This window comes from Punica granatum, chromosome 5 (assembly GCF_007655135.1).
Source record: "Punica granatum isolate Tunisia-2019 chromosome 5, ASM765513v2, whole genome shotgun sequence".
NCBI lineage: Eukaryota > Viridiplantae > Streptophyta > Magnoliopsida > Myrtales > Lythraceae > Punica > Punica granatum.
In genome coordinates this window covers 926,192-946,041 of record NC_045131.1, presented here as the reverse complement: position 1 = coordinate 946,041, position 19,850 = coordinate 926,192, and the positions used below count along the sequence as shown (strand labels likewise).

Below are 19,850 nucleotides of genomic sequence, written 5' to 3'. Positions count from 1 at the left end.
TCCTTCATCATATTTCTCTCCTCTATCTCGACTCTCTATCCTTTCTCTTATCTCTGTCCTCTCTATCTTCTGTCTCTCCTCTCTTTCTCTCTCTTCTCTCTATCATTTCTCTCCCGACTCTATCTCCACACTCTCATCTCTCTACTCTCTCTCTTACTCCTATCTCCCGACTCTTTCTCCTCCCGATTTCATCTCTTTCTCTCTCCTGACTCTCTCCCCTTTCTCTCTACTCTCTCTCATCTCCCTCTGATCTAACACATGAGATGAGGGAAGAGATGAGAGAGTAGAGATAAAGGGGAGAGTCGGGAGAGAGGAGAGAGAAGGGGATGAAATTGAGATGAGAGAGAGTCGGGAAAGAGAGGAGAGGTAGTCGAGAGAGAGGAGACAAAAAGATAGGAGAGAGGATCGAGGGAGAGATGAAAGGAGAGAGAGAACTCGGAGTTGGTGACCCGAGATATTTTAGAGAACTCATAATTGTATGCTCAGTCCTATATATGAGTTTTCCATAGCATCCAAGAACTCGAAAATATGATGACCCGAGTAATAAAAATAGTTAGCTCAAAATTGACCCGATGAACTCTTCATGTTAGCCAACATAGAAGTGGCTCAAGCACTATCTCGTCAGCACCGTTATGTGTCAAGGTAGATTTTTCGTCCAAAATGAATGGAATATTGACGGTGCAATAGTTTTGAGATGTTACCCTAAATGTTAGGTGCCTTGTGTTATTTTCATAGGTTATGATAAAATTAAGAAAAAATATAGATGTTGAGATATATGCAATATTTTTCAGTATTCAAACCGACATACATATATAATTTTGTAATTCAAACTTATAATCCACATTTTGGTAGATTGTGACACACGCGAAAAATATTTGAAATTTTTTGTTGATAGATTAAAGAAAATTGGCAAACTATCTGATGTTTTAACTTAAAAGCCAACTGTCATATTTTCCACGCTTGATTTCGTTTGCCACGTAGGTGGAAATTTACGAACACGTCAGAACCTTTAGAGTCGAAATTAACGAGTTGGTAAACGGAGGAAAACGTTTTGATTTTTCAGACCAAAATTTAAGAAGTTAGTAAAATGAGAAATTTAGGGAAAATATGTGGTTTTCTAGGCTATTTTCTCTATATGTATTATAGATTAATTCAACTTGAGAATCCTATGTCATATCCAGCCCATACTATAATATGTTGGCTCAGCCCCGTAGTTCATCGCATTTCAGGGCCACAACCTATTCTTCTTCTTCTTCCTTCCCTCGAAGGGACTTTTTTTGGGTTAGGGATTTCTTAATTGATTTATTTTTTGAATTTCTTCATAGTTCATATGGAACTAGCAATAATAAATGAATAAATAAATAAACGGGCAAAATAACAAATAATAAGAGAAAGTAATAGGAAGCCCCCTGAGAAAACACGCGCAAACATATGCAAGGCGTGGCTCCCTTTACCAGTGTCATGTCTCCTCCTCTTCTCCCTTCTATCTTCTCCTCTATTCTATTCAATTATATTCTAACAAGTGAGAAAATATCTCCAGCCTCTGTTTGTTACACGCACCATAGACAAACGCATCTTCTAAGCACAAGTTACGAACCGATAACTTTCCGGCCACGTGACGTACGAGTGCACACTCCCGGTAACCGATGCCAACCTTGCAAGCCCTGGTCCTCTATATTGTCACAGTTTGGGATGGAACAGACAATACCGATGATGAAAACGAAAGCTATGCTTAGGGTCGTCAGGAATTTGATATCAGTTACTCCTTAAACTAGTACTAGATCGAAGAAAGGAAGTCGGATTGTGATTTCCGGTTCCGGTAACCCACCGGAGGAGACTCGGCTGGGGTGGGTACTGAAAATGGGTGTACGTAGGTTGGAGCTTCTGAGGATCTGAGATACTGAAGTTCATGTGAATGTGATGGCCGCAAAGTTTTCCCCTGCATTGCCCCCATCCCCACCACCATCGACGGGGTCACGCGTTGTCGGATTTTAATTCTCCAACGTAGCACATAAGAAATACTTCTTTTTTTCTTTTCTTTTTTTAAATTAATTCAGAGAATTTTATCATCATCACTGTCAGTTCAGGACATGGAATAGTTGATTAGTAGGCCTCTAGCGGTCAAAAAATATTTGAATACACAATTCACAAGAGTCATCAAATTGGAATATATCAATTAATCTTCAGGAAAAAAAAAAAGAAAGAAAGAAACAAAGTGAGAGGAATATATCAATTAATATATAGAACCATCAGCTGTACAGTACAAAGGGACTATTTCTTACAATCGATGCTAAGTCCCGGCCTGTTGGAGTTCCATAAGTTGGGAACTGTATATTGTAAAGCTAAATCCAGTTTCCAGCCTCACCAAGCCAAAGGTCCTTAAATCTCACTGTCAAATCGCCTCGAGGACTCGTTGAAACAAAGGAGAAAATGCTGCAAAAATTGTTAAGTTCACAGATGATCGGGCGCCGAAGGGAGCTGCTTACCCTATAGCCAACATCCGATGGAGAATTCTCGACTCTTCTCCAACTTTCAAGCTATAGACTCCATGGAATTGACTATTGCTGCAAGTCTGCAATTGGAAAGGGTATTATAAGCATTAATTATTAACTGAACATAAGAGACTGGACTCCACCATAACTGCCGTGGACCTAATTCCTACATTCATGATCACTTTGTTAATAGACGATGCTCTTGATTTCTCAGAGCCAATGCGATTGGGATGTTCCTAAATGAAGGCTGCAGTTGGTATGAATGAATCAAAATGAGATTCAAAGAAAATTCAAGGTTCTAATTCAGGAAGTTAGTCTATACTGGACTGATCCCCAAAATGCATTTCACAAGACCCACCAAAACCAATGCATTTCGCAAGCTTAAAATCTTAAGCACACTCATATGAGTAGATACTATGGTCACTTATAATAACCAACTAAAAAATGGTTTTGAGTTCTTGCTGTCCATTGGATATCAATCGAACTCCAGGCGACTTCTAGGGTAAAAAAGCTCAAATTATTTCAAAAGGTTTTATGGACCTCTGTTTTTGACAGAACCAGCTCTCAAAAGAACGCTCTCATATTATCATCATGCAAGGGTAAACAAAAATAATAATAATAAAATATGTAAACCAGCACGGGGGTCAGCAGAAGAGATATTAGGTCTTACCATATGATCACCTATGAAGAGAAATGTCCCAAAATGCCATCCCCTGTCACATGGGAGTAGACTGGAATTTCTCGATAAATTTCGGAAGAAGAACTTAGGTATTTTGAATAACTACAAGTCATGTACATGCAATGCTACCAAAACTAGCCACCAGCTTTGTCAATATTAAATCTCAGTACAGCGTATGGTCCGAGGCAGTGAACTCATTGCTTGCCTGAATCAGCTACGTTGTTAGAAGATGAAGTCATAGGACTGAAACTAGTCAGACATGTGAGGACCGAGAATTGGATCACATAATATAAAATCTGTTGCAAAGCAAAAGCCTCAAAGAAGGAGAGGTTCTCATTCAACATACAGAAGCATCAAATCTCGGCTCATAAAAACAAACTTGGCTGTTGTATGACTGGAGAGCACAACCGGCAATCCAAGACCAATTCTTCTTATCCACGTCATAGAGAAGACACTTCCCCTGATTCCAGGATGTGAAGCAGATGAGATTATCCTGGCCAAAACATTCAAACCTTTCAGCAGATAACCTCAAAAGTGCCCGAAAATACTTTGGGGGCATCCTACTGATCTCTGTCCATGTGAATTTCGCATGATCCAGCTCCCAAATCCGCATGCTCTGAAGGGTACTGTAAAGGCCTATTCTTCCGACCAAAAATAACCGTTTACGAGTGCCAGCAACCAGATAGCCATCCAACAAAGACCTTGGAAACTTAACAGGGATGTGTTCCCATAGCCCTTTATCAAGCCTATACATCATGAGCCCGAGAGGAGAGAGAGTTTCCAAGTACAACCTAGAGTCGCAAAAAGCCATCTTTGAAGAACAAAGATTAACTGCCGGCATAATCTGGTGGATGGACCAGCAGTCCAGTTCTGAATCATATACTTCTGTGGGTAAAGACTTGTCCCCATAAATTTCACTGGTGGCAATAACTTTAAAGGACCGCTCTACCCGATCAACGACCAAGAGTAATTGCCTCTGATGGTTATAATGCATACTTGGCAGAGTTCTCCAAGTCTGTGTAAGGGGGTTACAAACTAAAGTCTTGAAGGTTAACCCGTCAAGCCCAGAGAAACAAACGAGACCACCCGATGAACTGACCAACCAAAATGCCCAAGGAGGCAGAAAATTGAATGGGATTCTATACCAAGTTTTCAGCGGTAAGCTAAAGACGGAACATTGGGGCGAATGAGCATTCTTCCAAAATGTTATAAGACAAGGCCCGTGCGAGGGAACCTGCGAATGAAACTTCAGGAAGCTGCTATCGTGGAGAATCGAGTTCCACCGTTTACATACCGAACGGAGCCGAAATATCATGAATGGAGGAACCCGGGCTAAGACCTCGTGCAACAAGTCTTCAGGCAGCATTGCCCATATATTTTCCTCCATCTGAACATGCGGCTGAACTGCTTTCCCAAATGTAGCGACCGATTCCTCATCTAAACCCCGGGGCTTGGTCTTTATCACCTTTTGCCGAGAGGGGCTGGTGTTCCTTGATCCTACACGGCCTAAGGGGCTCGTGTTTCTCGATCCATCGCCCCGGAGAGGCGACACCTGCTTAGGGCACCGATCGTCTTCGCTGAAAGACCCATTATTTGTCAACCGATGACTAGAATCTACGGAAGACTCGCCGAAATCATCCATATGACTGATTCCCGGCAACCCCAATTGGCTCGAAAAAGCACAACCCCGGTCCTGTGGCCCTACAATCCAGCAAAAAATTCAAAATTTCAGCTTTAGAAGCCGATGCGAGCTAGAGAGAAACCGATCCTCACCCAGGATCCGGGTCAAAGTCAGGAATCCATCATAGAAAAACAGGAGCCCGACCTCAAATCGGAAATGGAAATGGATAGAGAACGTCAGAGAGGGAGAAGAGAAGCAATACCGTGAACCAGTCTGCAGCAGCTTGAATATTGATGATTGAGAGCTCAATCGAGCTCTCATACCACTCGCCTGACCAGAGTTTGAATTGATTGCGCAAACCCTAGACAGAAGAGAAGAGGATGAGACACTTTCCTTTTTTCTTAACAAATACGTTGGGGGGTTTTCCGCCGGTTGAGTTGAACTTGAACTTGAACCAGTTAATGAACCCAGCTCAGCTCAGCTCGTTAGAGGATCTCAACAACTCTATATATATTTGCCCACTTCATTTTTCATTATTTTCAACATTAGTCAATAATTAATTTTCTTTGTCGAAAACAATATAATTAATTGATTTATATGAAAAGCATATTTATTGATGTAAAAATTAATTCTCATTAACATCATCTATTTTCGCCAATTTTACTATAGATGTACGTAGATATATTCATATATATACACGAAATTCATTTCATCGAGACTTTTTTTATTATGATTTTTTTTTTGTATTCATGAACGTCCTAATACCAAAAAACTACATTGGCTTGTTTTTCACATTTTTATAACCTCGTTACACAGATGAAAGGACGAACAAAAAAATCATTTATATGATAGTATATTATTTTCATATATCAAATAAATATAAATAATTTTAAAATGAATTATATTTATCTATATTATCTAAATGTGACGGGCCACAATTTCATATTTCATTTTTTATCCAAATATTTATTTTAATTTTTAAGAGAGGCTCTCGACAGGAATTAATTATTTAACATCCCTGGCATGCTGACCCCATCATGCTAAGAAGAAATCAATATATTATACATACATCATTATTGTTTCAGTATGTATAGGACTAGAAGTAATTGAATATTGACTTTGGGCCTCTGCAAAACCAAAACACAGAAGTTTGCTTAGGTGATGAATGGGCTCCACAAAATTCAAACAGGCAACGGTTGTCGGAGGCTTAATCCATTCATCTCATCTGGGCTGCTCTTTGGAGATGGATTACAGTTCACCTCCATTTGAATTCCTTGCTTTTACGCGACCTGATCTATTTCCAGAACTCGAGCTGAGGTTTTTCGGACCGAATAGACATGTATCATATCCAGATAAAGATAATCACCTCGAGTTATGGACTGAGAAGTATATTTCACGGTTTGTAATTCTATGAATGAGCGAAAATACCCATCGATCGATCATTATATGTTGTGTTCCGCATGTACTTTATACCAGAACCTGAATCTCATCGAACATTACCTCACTAGCTGGAGCTGCTCGAATTTTTCAGTTGTGATGTATGGCTAGGTAAACATATATGCGCTTCGCCGCGAGTCTAAAAATTGTCTCAAACGATTGTTATACACGTGTAATATTGATAAATTATTATTTCTTATGCACACTTATTTATTAATAATGATAATATCTTAAACTAATGTATTCGACGTGTTCATAGGTCCATGAATTATAAACTTATTATCAAATAACTTTCATTATTATCTTTAATTGATCTTACTATAGAAATTCAAATATTTGAAACAATCAAACATAGAAAACAGCCGGTAAAAATATAATATGGCGATATTATTTTTAGTATGATAACCTACACTTTGTTGCGCGCCTATTTTTTACGAAATCTAACCATCATATCGATACAATCTATGTTTTTCTCCTTGTATATTCCAATACAAACGCACGCAATTATATCTATAATTTTATTCAATCTTTAAATGTATTTTTTTTTTCTTATGTAGACTCATTCAAATATATAAAACTTCTAGATATAACCTTTTAAATATATTATGTTGTGTTTGGTTTTAGAGTTGAGTAAAGTTAAATTTTGGTTTTAATTGATTTATAATAATTGTGTTGTTGAATTATGAGAAAAAGTGTGAAAAAGTAGTAAATAATTGAGAGAAAGTAATGATTGTGTTGTTAAATTGTAAAAAAAAGTAATGAATAGTTGAGAAAATTTAGTATTAAAAATTGAATTGAATGGTTAAAAAATTGAAGAAAAAAGAGAAAAGTAATAATTGTATTGTCGAATTGAAAATAAACAGAGTTAAGTATAGTATAATTAAAAACGAATTGTAAAACCAAATGGGCCCTTAATGTCATGGTCATTATTTAATCATTATTTTATAAATTTCTTCATTGACACTAAACGCGACTTTGTGATTATCCTATCTATTAAAATTTAGCAATATGATTTATCTTACAAATTTAGTTGAGTTCATTCTGTGATTTTATTTTATAAGAGCTTATAATGAGTGACAAAATTTATTGCGAGTACATGTTTAATTTAAAATTTTAAGTTGGTACATTGTTGAATTCATTCCTCTCATATGTCATATTTTTCTTAATTTTTCAATGTGAGTTTTAGCTTAATTCAACTATAGTGATATTTATTCATATTATCGATTATGATATTGTTATCTTCATTTATTTTATGTAGTGAATTCTAAATGTTTAAATGCGTTGACTTTTGAGTCAAAAACTTATCATTGAAGTTTTGTGAATAGAAAAAAATCGCGACCGGGAGAGTTTTACCTTTTAATGAGTGGTCCATATTAATTATGAATTAGATGATAACCATTGAGCTTGATATCAAGTGATGCATATCGGAAAAAAGAAAAAGAAATAGCGATGATGCATCCGTAGAGGTATAAATACTCAATATCAATAATGTGATTTGAACGATCATAGATGCGAACAATAAAGGGCAATCAGAATTATGGAAGGCCACTGTCATGTTTTGCTGTGCATGCATGGACATCAAAATCAAAGCATCAGCCCCTGTTTGGCTGCTTCATTGCTGGCCATCAGCGTTTAATAATGCATGTGTAGACGCCGACAGATGGGTTGGAATCCAGTTAGCAACTGTCACGAAAATTGGATAAACTTCACATATGAATTTCATATCGATCATTGAAAGCGAAAATTCCGGTAAAAGATCGGAGGCTTGAGACGAGGCAATATTGACCATATGTTGGATTAAAACAGATGTTATGGAATATGCACGCGTTATATTTGAGGAGGAAATTCAACTTTCGGAGGCATATATGGTTATTTATTGAAAACAACTGGTAAAAGATAAGCTGGCGACGACTCTTGATATGCCCTTTTGGTCTAGACTTGAAATCACTTGTCCCATTTATTATCAGATGCATACAACAATCATGTAACGCGTATATTATATGTAAGATAATTGGAAAATAAAAAAAAAAGTTGCTTGTTATAAAAGAAAGTAGAAAGGAACATGGGAATCACAGGCTGTGTTATCGCGAAGGAGGAAGGAGAGGAGGCTTCCCTATAATATCATCTTATTTTACTTTTATTTTTTGGCTGATTATCATTTTATTTATTTATTTATTTCTGCGTGAGCTCCCCCGGTTTTCTAGTTTACCTTGTGTGTCTGGGAGCGGACACAGCTAAGAGAGAGCCGTTCCAAGCAATTCCACAGAGATAGAGAAGAGAGTCCATTTCCAAGACCAAACATTTACCGGAGATCCCAATTGTTCATACATCTAATGGCCCGGGGCAGAGCTTTGAGATATAATTCGATAACACAAGTTCAAAGTCTCTCTGCATCAAATTGGACATCCTAAATGCGGTTTAATGTGAAATTTTATTGAGATTCTCTCATCGGCATGTTCACGTTGCGACGTTGCCTCGGCAACACCGTACCGAGTGCCCCCATCAGTTTAAAGTCTATTTTAATTATACACAAGTGAATCTCGTCGAGGATGAAGAAGGGTCCTCCACTCCTCCTATGGCAATGCTCTTCAAGTTCTTACCCGGGCGGGATTTCGACATTGAACGAAGCTCCCTGTCTCCGGAGAGGTACACGCGGCGGTCAACAGACACTCACTTCCACCAGACATCAGACATCGCAATCTGACAAACCAAACCACGACACGTCGACCACCTTATTTACAGTACGTACATGGCCGATGATTTTTTTCTTAAGTTAATTAAGTAAAGTCTTAAGTCTAATCTCATCGCACGTGCCGCTTTCCGTTTCCACGCCGGAAAGCTCTCTCTCTCTCTCTTTCTCTCTCTATCCCTTTCCGTCGACCTTTTTCCTCTCCCTTCGTTGTTTGCCCCCTGAAGAAACGAACCAGCGACTGATGAGTGGAGTCCAACGCTTTCTTGCTCGGCCCAAACCCTAGCATATTCCGCTTTCTCACGCGCTCTCCCCTCGATCGCTTTCTCAGCTGCCAAGCTCCATCTATCCTTCACCTCTGCAGTCTGCACCCCCATGTGCAGTCATGAAGTTTGAATCTCGAATGCACACCCACACCTCCCTTTGCTTTCCCATGTCCTGTCTAATGGGTCCAAACCGAACCCTGTCCTTTCTCTAAAAGAACTTGTTCGGAATCGTACCTACAGCTGCAGAAGAGCGTACTCCCCGAGGTCTCGGAGTAGTAAATCCGTAAAATTGCAGCTGAATCTCCGGGGGGAACGGACGGACTCCTGCCCGATGGGGGCGGTGACGTCATCCTTGGCGGCGAAGTTCGCCTTCTTCCCGCCCTCCCCGCCGTCGTACCAGCTTGTGGCGGACGAGGTCACGGGGCGGCTGAGGATGTCCGGGGTGGCTGTGAAGGACAACGTCGACGTCCTGAGGCTGCCGACCAAGAGGGGGACCGAGATTGCTGCTGTGTTCATCAGGAATCCCTCGGCGGCTCTCACGCTGCTGTACTCTCATGGGAACGCCGCCGATCTGGGTCAGATGTACGAGCTGTTCAGCGAGCTCAGCGTGCATCTTAGGGTCAACCTGATGGGGTTAGTCACTCAGTTATACTCTACTCAAAAAGTTTCTCTTTCGTCAGATCACGTATAGCACAGTTTCAGTTTTGCAGTGCTGCAACTGATTTGCAGCTTGGGAAATTTGAGTTAAGTGGAGGATGAGCATACTTTGTTTAGGAAAAGATAGATTGAACTAGTTGCATCTTGTGGGCAGGTATGACTACTCAGGGTACGGGCAGTCGACGGGCAAGGTACTGGATTTGTTAAGCTTGCTGTTTCTTTTTTGAGTGTTTGAATGATCTGCAAGATGAGCTGAACCGGAGCTTCTTGTTGGGATTGTCTTTTCATGGTGATTAATTGTTGATTGCAGACCCCTTCGCGGTTTTAAGGATATCTATCTGATTATGTTGCTTTACAAACAGTTGTTTAGTCCACTCACTGAAACATTTGAACTCTTGGTTAACTTTGAATTCTTGTAAAATTAGGTTAGCCTGATTGATGTATAGAAGAATTCTGAATCCCGGTATTTTTATTGCCCACTTTTACAGCCAAGTGAGCAGAACACATACACCGACATTGAAGCAGCTTATAGATGCCTCGTGGAGAAGTATGGAGTGAAGGAAGAAGACGTAATCTTATATGGTCAGTCAGTCGGGAGCGGGCCCACTCTAGATTTAGCCACCCGATTGCCGAGTCTCAGGGCGGTTGTTCTCCATAGTCCAATCTTATCTGGACTTAGAGTCATGTATCCTGTGAAAAGGACATATTGGTTCGACATCTACAAGGTTCGGTTCTCAACAGTTGTTCATATTCAGAAACACGAACTTTGTCAGTTCTGACTATGCTTTCGGCTCTATGATCATACTTTTTTGGGCCTCTTTCATGTGCAGAACATCGACAAGATACCTTTTGTTCATTGTCCAGTACTCATAATACATGTGAGTATACCTACTCTTCTTTAGATCCGTACCATATTTTCTCGGGCGTGATGCCCTTAGGGTTGGTAAAAATTGATATGATGTGGTGATTCTTGCACTCATCCGCTTGAATTCAGTTCTTTACTGCCTCACCTGAGGTTTTTTGGTTGACAAGCCAGAGAACTCCAAAGCACAGAGAAGGGTATTTCACACTTCAGTGGGATGTCCTTTAAAACGATTGCTGATTTCAGTATTTTGGATGCAGGGAACGGCTGATGATGTGGTTCACTGGTCCCATGGCAAGCAGCTGTGGGAGCTTTGCAAGGAGAAGTACGAACCTTTGTGGATCAAAGGAGGAAATCATTGCGACTTGGAGCTTTACCCCCAATACATAAAGCATCTCAAGAAGTTCATATCTGCCATTGAGAAGTCACCACTTTCGAGAATTAAGTCAGGTCCTATGACAGATCTGCCTGAGAATCCTCGAAACAGCTCGGACTTGAGAGAGAAATCCCGATCCAGCACAGATCAGAGAGAGAGGCCTAGGCCCAGCACTGACCAAAGGGAGAGGCCGAGGTTGAGCACGGATAGGAGGGAGAAGTCACGAGCGAGTACTGACAGGAGAGAGAAAACGCAGAAGAGTGTCGATTGCCCTGAGAAATCAACAAATGGTCTCGAGCCTCCAGAGAAAGCGAGGAACAGCATTGACCGGTAATAATAAAGATGAGCATGTCTTTCATGAATTGCATGTATTCCGCTTTTTATTAACTGAATTTCTACATTGTATACTTTTCGGAAAACGGAAAAAAAGAGATTTCTGACTAATGCAATTTACATCACGATTGCAGTTTCGGAGGGATGATGAGATCGGTCGGGTTATGCAATATCGACTGTTTCAAGCCACCTGCAACAGCTGTATGAGGAATCGGAAAGGTTTTGTGTAGCGGGCAGGCAGTCGAGAAAATGGCTGTACTTGTTTGTATTTATACTTCTTTTTACTGAAATTCAATTGATTGGTGGGGGGGATGTGACTGGGATTCGTTGGCTAACAGTAACGGGGAAACTTTGTATCTTAGGAGGAGGGGGGGGGGGGGGGGGGGGGGGGGGGGGGGGGGGGAACCGAGCTGATTCAAAAGTAATTCGAAGTAAGCAATCTGTTTCAATAAAGCATTTTTCTTCTTCGTCTTCTTTCCTCCAACGTCCCATGATGTCTCTCTGGAGATGTCTCAGTGCGCCCGCTCCAGGACGTATTATGTATGACATGGTTTGAGTTCTTTTGAGTTTTCTCGTTCTCACGGATATGTGTATTAGTTTACGTGAGAAAGAAAGCACGTAAGAAGACTACTACTCATGCAAGCATTTTTGCGAGTTTCGTGCTGATCGAATTTCAATCGTAGTGAAAGGATCAGTAGGGATAAAAAAAAACCGCAATAATTTGAGGGGGCCTGCCATCTTTTCCCATCAAGCATAATCTTCACTCTGTTATTAATCTTCAATCTGTTATTATACTTCATAAAGAAACAAAAAAGTATTTTCAGATGTGTGGATTGTACTGTTCAAGCATTGCTTGATCCTGTCCACGTGGTGCTTTTAGTCACTTTCGAGCTCAGATTATCATATCAATTGATCCCGTTCATGTAGTGTACTTTCAGTGATTCTCGAGCTCAGATTAGACTATCAATTATGGCATATACTTTTTTTTTTTTCTAATTCGGTATATCCAGGTTTCGTCCGATTAATTCCCGGAGTTCTGTGAATTCGGGTGGTCCACAGAGAGGATCCGAACTCATGATCGGATGCAAACTTAGACGCACCTTAACCGCTAGGCCAAATCCTTGAGTCGTGGCATATACTTTCGTGTTTTATAACTTTTATTTTATTTTGTTGTCTCGGGGGAAAAAAAATAAAAAGTAGAGAAATTGCTTAGTCCAATGGGCTTTCTTCGCCAATTCGGGGGCCCGTTAAGCTTGAAACGTATCCACTGGCCGGCGTTATTTGCATTTCAGTCCTCAGAAAGCTTTAAAATTGAGAAATCGCCCCAGTACAAACAGAAGAAAATCTGCTGAAACCGGCATTAGATTAGAGAGCAGGACAAGCCCAAAGGTTCAAGGAGGGTTTAAGAAGAAGAAGAAGAAGAAGAAGGCGGCCCCTTCCCCCAGTTCTTCATCACCGTCACGCAGACACTTCCTTCCTCTCTTTCTATGAATTCCATTGTCTCTGTAAATAACTTCGTCATCAGTCCCTCCTCTCCTTACAGTTTGATTCTGTTTCCCATTTGATGTCCCCCACTAAAGCCCCCATAGTCTATTCTCATCTCAATCCAGGACCTGGGAAACCGAGCATCCTGTGCGGGAAACCATCGAGGCTTTCCACAGTTATGTGGAGAAACATAGCCAAGCAGCTAACTTCAAGAACTTCGAGGTACTTCCGCGGTGTCGGCGTGCGCGGCTTCTTGGGGCTACCCCAAGAGTCGGCTGTGCCTGATAAGTTTAGTTTCAAGCTCAAGCCGTTCGACTCCTGCCCGGTATCAACTTCGGGTCTTTACGAGGCGGGTGGTCGTCGAAATGGTGAAATCCTGTCAAATGAGGATCCTTTAATCGGGAGGCCCAGCTGCTTCCACCTTGGGCTTGGTGGGTTTTGCCCCAAGGGGTACGCAAGTGTGGCCGAGGCGGTGGTCTCTTCAACTGATGTTGAAGAGGATTTGCCGACCACCGAGGAGGTTCAGGAACTGTTGGAGGAGCTGAATAGGGCGGAGCAGAAGGAGAGACAGACCATTCGGAGAAGGCACCGAGAAATAGAAAGGGGAATTGCGTCGAAGAAATATCATATGCTGAAGCGAAGGCAGGTGAAGATTGAGAGTGAGGCGTGGGAACAGGCAGCTAAGGAGTATATGGAGCTTCTGTCTGATATGTGTGAGCAGAAGTTGGCCCCCAACTTGCCTTATATGAAGTCTTTGTTCTTGGGTTGGTTTGAGCCATTGTGCAAAGCTATTGCCGATGAGCAGGAGATGTATAGGTTGGGGAAGAATAAGATGGGTCATGCTCGGTATTTCGATCAATTGCCTGCAGATATGATGTCAGTGATCACTATGCATAAGTTGATGGGACTATTGATGACCGGAGGGGAACATGGTGTTGCTAGGGTTATTCAGGCAGCCTGTACCATCGGCGATGCAATTGAGCAGGAGGTGGGTCGGTTAAACTTACATCCCCTGGCACTTTTTTTTTTTTGGTATTTTCGGTTTGCACCATGCAGATCATGAAAATCTTATTTTGAAATTTATTGAATTTGTGGCATGTGCTAGTTGGGTTTTTATCAAGTATCTGAGGTTATCATCAACTCTGCATTTGGGTTCATTGCTTTGCTACTTATTTCAGCCCAGGACTCTATTGGAAATGGATTCTTCATTCGTTATATCATGAGCCTGTTTTCCCATTATCCAGATTTCCTTTATTATATGGCCCGCCGCTAGTTGGTGATTGGTATGTACATTTTGTAAGCAACTCCGAGAGACCTAACTCATAGGTCCGCCCTTTGGAATTATGGTTTTTCAAATGGTTCAGGTTAGAATAAACAGGTTCTTGGAAAAAACAAAGAGGAAGAAGGGGAAAAAGGTAGATGAAGGTGAAGGAGCCGAAGCTGGTCCTGTATCTCTGGAACAAGACAAGTTGAGGAGAAGAGTTACTACTTTGATAAAGCAAAAGAAGCTTCCAGCAGTGAAGCAGCTAGTGAACAGGCATGATGATTCTAGACCTTGGGGCCAGGATATTAAAGCGAAGGTTCGGAATTTGTCTTACAGTCTCTATAAAATGGTGTTTTCTCTATTGTTTGAAAGCTTCATCAGGACACCTTCCATCCTTTTTCTTCCCAGGTTGGAAGTCGTCTGATCGATTTGTTGATTCAAACAGCTTACATTCAATCCCCGGCTGATCAACCAGCAGATAATCCGCCTGATGTTCGTCCTGCATTTTCTCACACATTCAGAACTATTAGAAAAGATGCAAAGTGAGGATCTGCTCTTCCATGGATAGGTATTATACTTTTGCCCTTTCTAATGTTGTTGCTTTTTGGTCCTTCCTTAAATAGGTGTGACGGAAGAAGATACGGTATTATCCAATGCGACCCACTGGTTCTCAAAGGCTTGGAGAAAACGGTGAGCAAATTTTCTCAGGCAAAAATCATAAATCTTTATCCTGTATATTCAGGGTGAATGGCGCAACAAAGTTTATTCAGTGAAATGGGACAAATCATGTGATTATGATATCCTATTTGAGGTTCTTCGGGCCTTATCTTCAATTGTTTTAATGAGTATGACACTTGTTTCTTGAACAGGCGAGACATATGGTGATCCCTTATATGCCTATGTTAGTGCCCCCAGTAAAGTGGACAGGGTATGTTTTTTATTTTGTCATAAATTAGATGGTTTATATCATAGGAATTTCATTGCGTGCTTTATTAAAGCTCAAAAGTTGGTTAATTGAAGATTGGGATCTGAATTACATCTCTGATTCTGCAAGCCAGATGAGACTGAAGCTAAGACTATTGATGCAAATACTGTTTTCTGCTATTGCAGTTATGACAAAGGAGCATACTTCTTTTTACCTTCCACTGTCATGAGGACTCATGGTGTTAAACAACAACGTGAAGCTGTTAAGAGGGCCCCAGGGAAGCAACTAGAGCCAGTTTTTCAGGTTTGGAAACTAAAAGTTGCTTGATGGGGATGTGGTCATCACTCTTTTAACTTATTTTTAGTAAATACATGCTAATCTCTTTCTCTCTTTTTTTTCCACTCTTTTTTCAATTAATTAATGTTTAGGCTTTGAATACACTCGGGACAACTAAATGGAGAATAAATAGAAGAATACTGGGCGTTGTGGATAGAATATGGACTAATGGAGGCCGCCTTGCTGATTTGGTGGACCGAGATGACGTGAGTTACTTGCAGCTTGTCTATCATTATTTATCTCTAGGATTTAGTTGCTTCTTATATTTGTTAATCTCATTTCGTTGAGGTTGATAATTTAATGAGAGCTTAAAACAATTTCCGGGCAACTTTCCACCTTACAGATACCATTGCCTGAAAAGCCAGATACGGAAGATGAAGTACAACTTAAAAAATGGAAGTGGAAAGTCAAAAATGTCAAGAAAGAAAACAGGGAGAGGCATTCACAGCGTTGCGATATAGAGCTTAAAGTTGCTGTAAGTTTCATAATTCCCTCCCCCCCCCCCCAAACATGTAAAATTCTTTAATTTGCATGCATGATATTTTTGTTAAGTTAGGAGTCAGTGTGTTTCTATCTTATTCAAGCTAAATTTAAGTTGAAATCAAGGAAAAGGAAAAGGAAAGAGAGGTTGTAACTAATTCAGATATGGCTTCTATAACTTTCTTTTGTTGTAAGTCTTCTTGTTTTCTTCTTCTTCTTCTGGCGTTTTCTTCTCTTTGTAAGATGACAAAAGTCTACCTTTTTGACATTTGACATATTAAAGCCTGTTGATATTTGTGCAGGTGGCTAGAAAAATGAAGGATGAAGAGGGTTTCTACTACCCACACAACCTTGATTTCAGAGGCCGTGCATATCCCATGCACCCTTACTTGAACCATCTTGGTTCTGATTTATGTCGTGGCATTTTAGAATTTGCAGAGGGCCGCCCCTTGGGGCAGTCTGGGTTACGCTGGCTTAAGATACATTTGGCGAATTTATTTGCGAATGGGGTGGACAAGCTATCTCATGAGGCAAGATTAGCATTCACAGAGAATCACTTGGACGATATTTTTGATTGTGCTGACCGACCACTAGAAGGCAATCGATGGTGGTTAAATGCAGAAGATCCATTCCAATGCTTGGCTGTTTGCATTAATCTAACTGAAGCTCTGAGGAGCTCATCCCCGGAGACTTTTGTGTCACATATTCCTGTCCATCAGGTAATTACATGCTGCAATCAACCCAATATATATGATTTCTAAATGCATTACATGATATGTTGTTTTTATATGTTGGAAGGTTATATTCCAGATGCTTTGTCAATGCAATTTTAGTATAAAGGTTCTTCTTAATCACGTTATTTATCTGTAGGATGGTTCATGTAATGGATTGCAACACTATGCTGCTCTTGGAAGAGATAAGGTGACGAGTCATCTTTCTTTTTGTGAAATTATATTTAAATCCTTACTTTCAGTAATATTAACAACCATGATCATCTGATGTGCAAACTTGTTTCTTCAGTTGGGTGCTACTGCGGTGAATCTGGTTGCAGGAGAAAAGCCTGCAGATGTGTACTCAGGAATAGCTTCTAGGTAAGGAAAATTTCCGTTCCATAATGGATTTTGAGTGAGCTCTCTTTAGTAGGTATCCTCTCCCAGGAAAAGGCGAGCAACGAGGTGAAGGAGAAAGAGCAGCAAAGTAAACTATTTTGGCAAATAAAACAGAAATGAACTAATATATACATATTCTCAGGCCAAATGTCTATCTAAATAAAGTATGCAACAAATGAATCTAACCTTCCTGCATGTTTTCAGGAGTTTGATGTTGTATCTCTGAATGAATTAAGAGCTCACCTTTCTCACAGAATTTGATAATTTCACCAACGTTATGCTTCTTCAGTTCTGAATGTTGGATGTTTTCCTTGTATTTACATCCATTTCATTATGAGAATGCACATTAGTCGAGTAGAAATCTGATTTTCTGTTTTATACTTATTTGGGAAATCTTGCTGCAGAGTTCTAGATATTATGCGGAGCGATGCACAAAAGGATCCTGCAATTTTCCAGGATGCAGTACATGCAAAGATGTTAGTGAATCAGGTCATTTTTCACCCTCTTAGGGATTAGCTGGGGAAGATGAATATCAGCCCTGTCAAATTTTGATAGCTTTTCAGTTTATGAGCTGATTGATTTGAAATTTGTAATTCCCACCATGAGGAAATTTGAGTTAATAGTTTTTGGACAATTTTTCAGGTAGACAGGAAACTGGTGAAGCAGACAGTTATGACATCTGTGTATGGAGTCACTTATATTGGTGCTCGGGAGCAGATCAAGAGAAGATTGAAGGAACGTGGGGCCATTTCCGATGATACGGAGCTATTTCGGGCATCTTGTTATGCTGCTAAGGTCGGAACATTTTATGCTGCTGAAAGCCTCAGTGCCCACTTCCCACTATATTTTTATTTTCTTGGTTATGGGCATGGTTTACAGAAATAGACTATATTGAACCAGCTGAGCATGTTTCATGAGTTTAACCGAGGGTCAGTTGGCTCCAACCAAAAATAGTGCTATAGTAGATCATAATTTCATAATCGATGGAAAAGGGGACAAATTCGAAGGATGAGTTGGCTGCTGCATCATTAGTTTGTATATTTGTTTATTCCAACAATTGGATAGACCGGGCACGCCTACTATGTCCATGAGGCCTGAAGTTAGTTAGGATAATTTTTCTTTCTATTATTCATATAGAAGAGCTCAAGTAATCTTTCAGGAAATTGAGATCTTCAATTCTTTTACCTTTTTAATCTTTCACAGGTTACCTTAACTGCCTTAGGTGAGATGTTTGAAGCTGCACGGGATATCATGAGCTGGCTGGGAGAATGTGCGAGGGTAAACCATTATTTTACATCGTTTCAATCTTTTATTCCAGTTCGTGTTATACCCTCAACGTGATCTTCTGATCACAAACTTTTTATGTGGAAAGATAATTGCAGCTGAAAATCAACTGGTTCAGTGGACAACTCCGCTTGGGCTCCCTGTGGTGCAACCTTACCGTAGGCTGGGAAGACATCTTGTGAGTCTTCAGACATTTATCACCTCAACTGTTAGTAAATTTTCTTCTAGTTTTATTTTATGGAACAAATGAGCTCACTAGTCTGTCATCATGCAGGTGAAAACTTCTCTTCAGATTCTGACATTGCAACGGGAAACCGGAAAGGTCAGTTCTTGTATTTTAGTACGCACGCTGCTGTTGTATTTCAGATTCCTCTATTGTCATCACCATTACAGGGTCTGATTCGCAGCTGCTTCGTTCACATTCAGGTCATGGTCAAGCGGCAGAGAACGGCTTTTCCCCCGAATTTTGTCCACTCCCTCGATGGGTCCCACATGATGATGACTGCTGTTGCCTGCAAGAAGGCGGGGATGAGTTTTGCAGGTCCTTCTGCGAGTCTTCCTCCTTCATGCATTGTTTTTTTCACTTTATCTGCGAGTTATTAATTTGTGTTTTGGTTGCAGGAGTTCACGATTCATACTGGACTCATGCTTGTGATGTGGATAAGATGAATCAGATATTGAGAGAGAAATTTGTGGAACTCTATGAGACCCCTATCCTTGAAAACGTAAGCTCTTCTGGTTGAAATTCCATTTTTCTCTTCCCAGAACAGTAATTCATAGATTCTTTTTTGCTGATGATTCTAAATTTTTCTTTTGGGGTGCAGTTGCTGGAGAGCTTCCAGCAGTCATTCCCTACGTTGAACTTTCCTCCCTTACCTGAACGCGGAGATTTTGACCTACGAGATGTACTGGATTCGCCTTATTTCTTCAATTAATGGGGTCAAGTTACATAACCTTTGTGCTTTCTGCTTCTTCATGCGATGTTTCTTGCATGATTTATTTTGCATGGAACTGAACAGAAGGCAATACGTACCAAGTAATTGCTTGGAACAACTTCCCTGCTGAAGGCATTTCCCTGAAGAGTCACGTGGGCTTCAGTTCTCTTGACACCATTTGTATAGGCTGCTCAACATTGGTTTTTGAGACGAGAATGCTTCGAGGCCTCGAGAATCTTAGTGAATGAATGGGCATGCTACTGTAGAGACTGGTGATCCAAGTCATGCCCAGCTAGGAGGACATGGAGGCTAGAATTCCATCTTTTTGGAGACGTGAAACACTGAAAATTGGGTTTTGCGCGATGAAGCATAAGTGGCAGCTTGCTTCATGATATGTGTTTATATACCTCTTATAATGTGTAATCTGTGTACAGAGTAGAACTGAAAAGGTAGAAACTTGGAGCTTATGATACGAGGACGCGGGTTTCTCGTGCATATTTCATTAGTTGGCAAGGAAGTTCAAAACATCTCATGCAGTTACACAGTTGTGTTACATTGTCAAATGGCAGGGACCCATCCGTTTGAGACTAAAACACGAAAAAATTTCTGAGCTGAGAACC

The 19,850-nt window shown here is 40.5% G+C and overlaps 3 protein-coding genes across 7 annotated transcripts; 2 read left to right on the top strand and 1 right to left on the bottom strand.

Moving 5' to 3' along the window:
- Positions 1-2,216: 2,216 nt before the first annotated feature.
- LOC116208461 (F-box/kelch-repeat protein At5g15710) lies at positions 2,217-5,274 on the bottom strand. 2 transcript variants are annotated; one of them, XR_004157073.1, is made up of 3 exons: positions 5,055-5,274; positions 3,163-4,872; positions 2,217-2,572 (listed from the first exon to the last, which is right to left on the bottom strand). XR_004157073.1 is itself a non-coding variant. In XM_031541929.1 (2 exons), the coding sequence occupies exon 2, from the start codon at positions 4,811-4,813 to the stop codon at positions 3,509-3,511; it is 1,305 nt and encodes a 434-aa protein (XP_031397789.1). In that variant the 5' UTR covers positions 4,814-4,872; positions 5,055-5,274; the 3' UTR covers positions 2,217-3,508. The 2 variants fall into 2 exon arrangements, 1 of the variants encoding a protein (XP_031397789.1); XM_031541929.1 differs by having other exon boundaries at positions 2,217-4,872.
- Positions 5,275-9,060: 3,786 nt separating this feature from the next.
- Positions 9,061-11,783, top strand: LOC116209289 (alpha/beta hydrolase domain-containing protein 17B). The gene is made up of 6 exons (XM_031542885.1): positions 9,061-9,817; positions 9,996-10,032; positions 10,330-10,566; positions 10,672-10,719; positions 10,964-11,409; positions 11,547-11,783. Exons 1-6 carry the CDS (start codon positions 9,516-9,518, stop codon positions 11,617-11,619), a joined length of 1,143 nt encoding a protein of 380 aa, XP_031398745.1. The 5' UTR covers positions 9,061-9,515; the 3' UTR covers positions 11,620-11,783.
- A 977-nt stretch (positions 11,784-12,760) lies between these two features.
- Positions 12,761-19,757, top strand: LOC116208491 (DNA-directed RNA polymerase 2, chloroplastic/mitochondrial). 4 transcript variants are annotated; one of them, XM_031541974.1, is made up of 20 exons: positions 12,761-12,917; positions 13,002-13,885; positions 14,262-14,477; positions 14,570-14,703; positions 14,785-14,851; positions 15,031-15,089; positions 15,272-15,389; positions 15,515-15,628; positions 15,766-15,897; positions 16,205-16,621; positions 16,773-16,823; positions 16,923-16,993; positions 17,416-17,500; positions 17,654-17,806; positions 18,215-18,289; positions 18,384-18,473; positions 18,570-18,617; positions 18,722-18,836; positions 18,917-19,020; positions 19,120-19,755. In XM_031541974.1, the coding sequence occupies exons 2-20, from the start codon at positions 13,076-13,078 to the stop codon at positions 19,228-19,230; spliced, it is 2,970 nt and encodes a 989-aa protein (XP_031397834.1). In that variant the 5' UTR covers positions 12,761-12,917; positions 13,002-13,075; the 3' UTR covers positions 19,231-19,755. The 4 variants fall into 4 exon arrangements, with proteins under 4 accessions (XP_031397834.1, XP_031397835.1, XP_031397833.1 ...); XM_031541975.1 differs by having other exon boundaries at positions 12,773-12,917; positions 13,023-13,885; XM_031541973.1 differs by having other exon boundaries at positions 12,774-13,885; positions 19,120-19,200; positions 19,315-19,757.
- Positions 19,758-19,850: the final 93 nt, after the last annotated feature.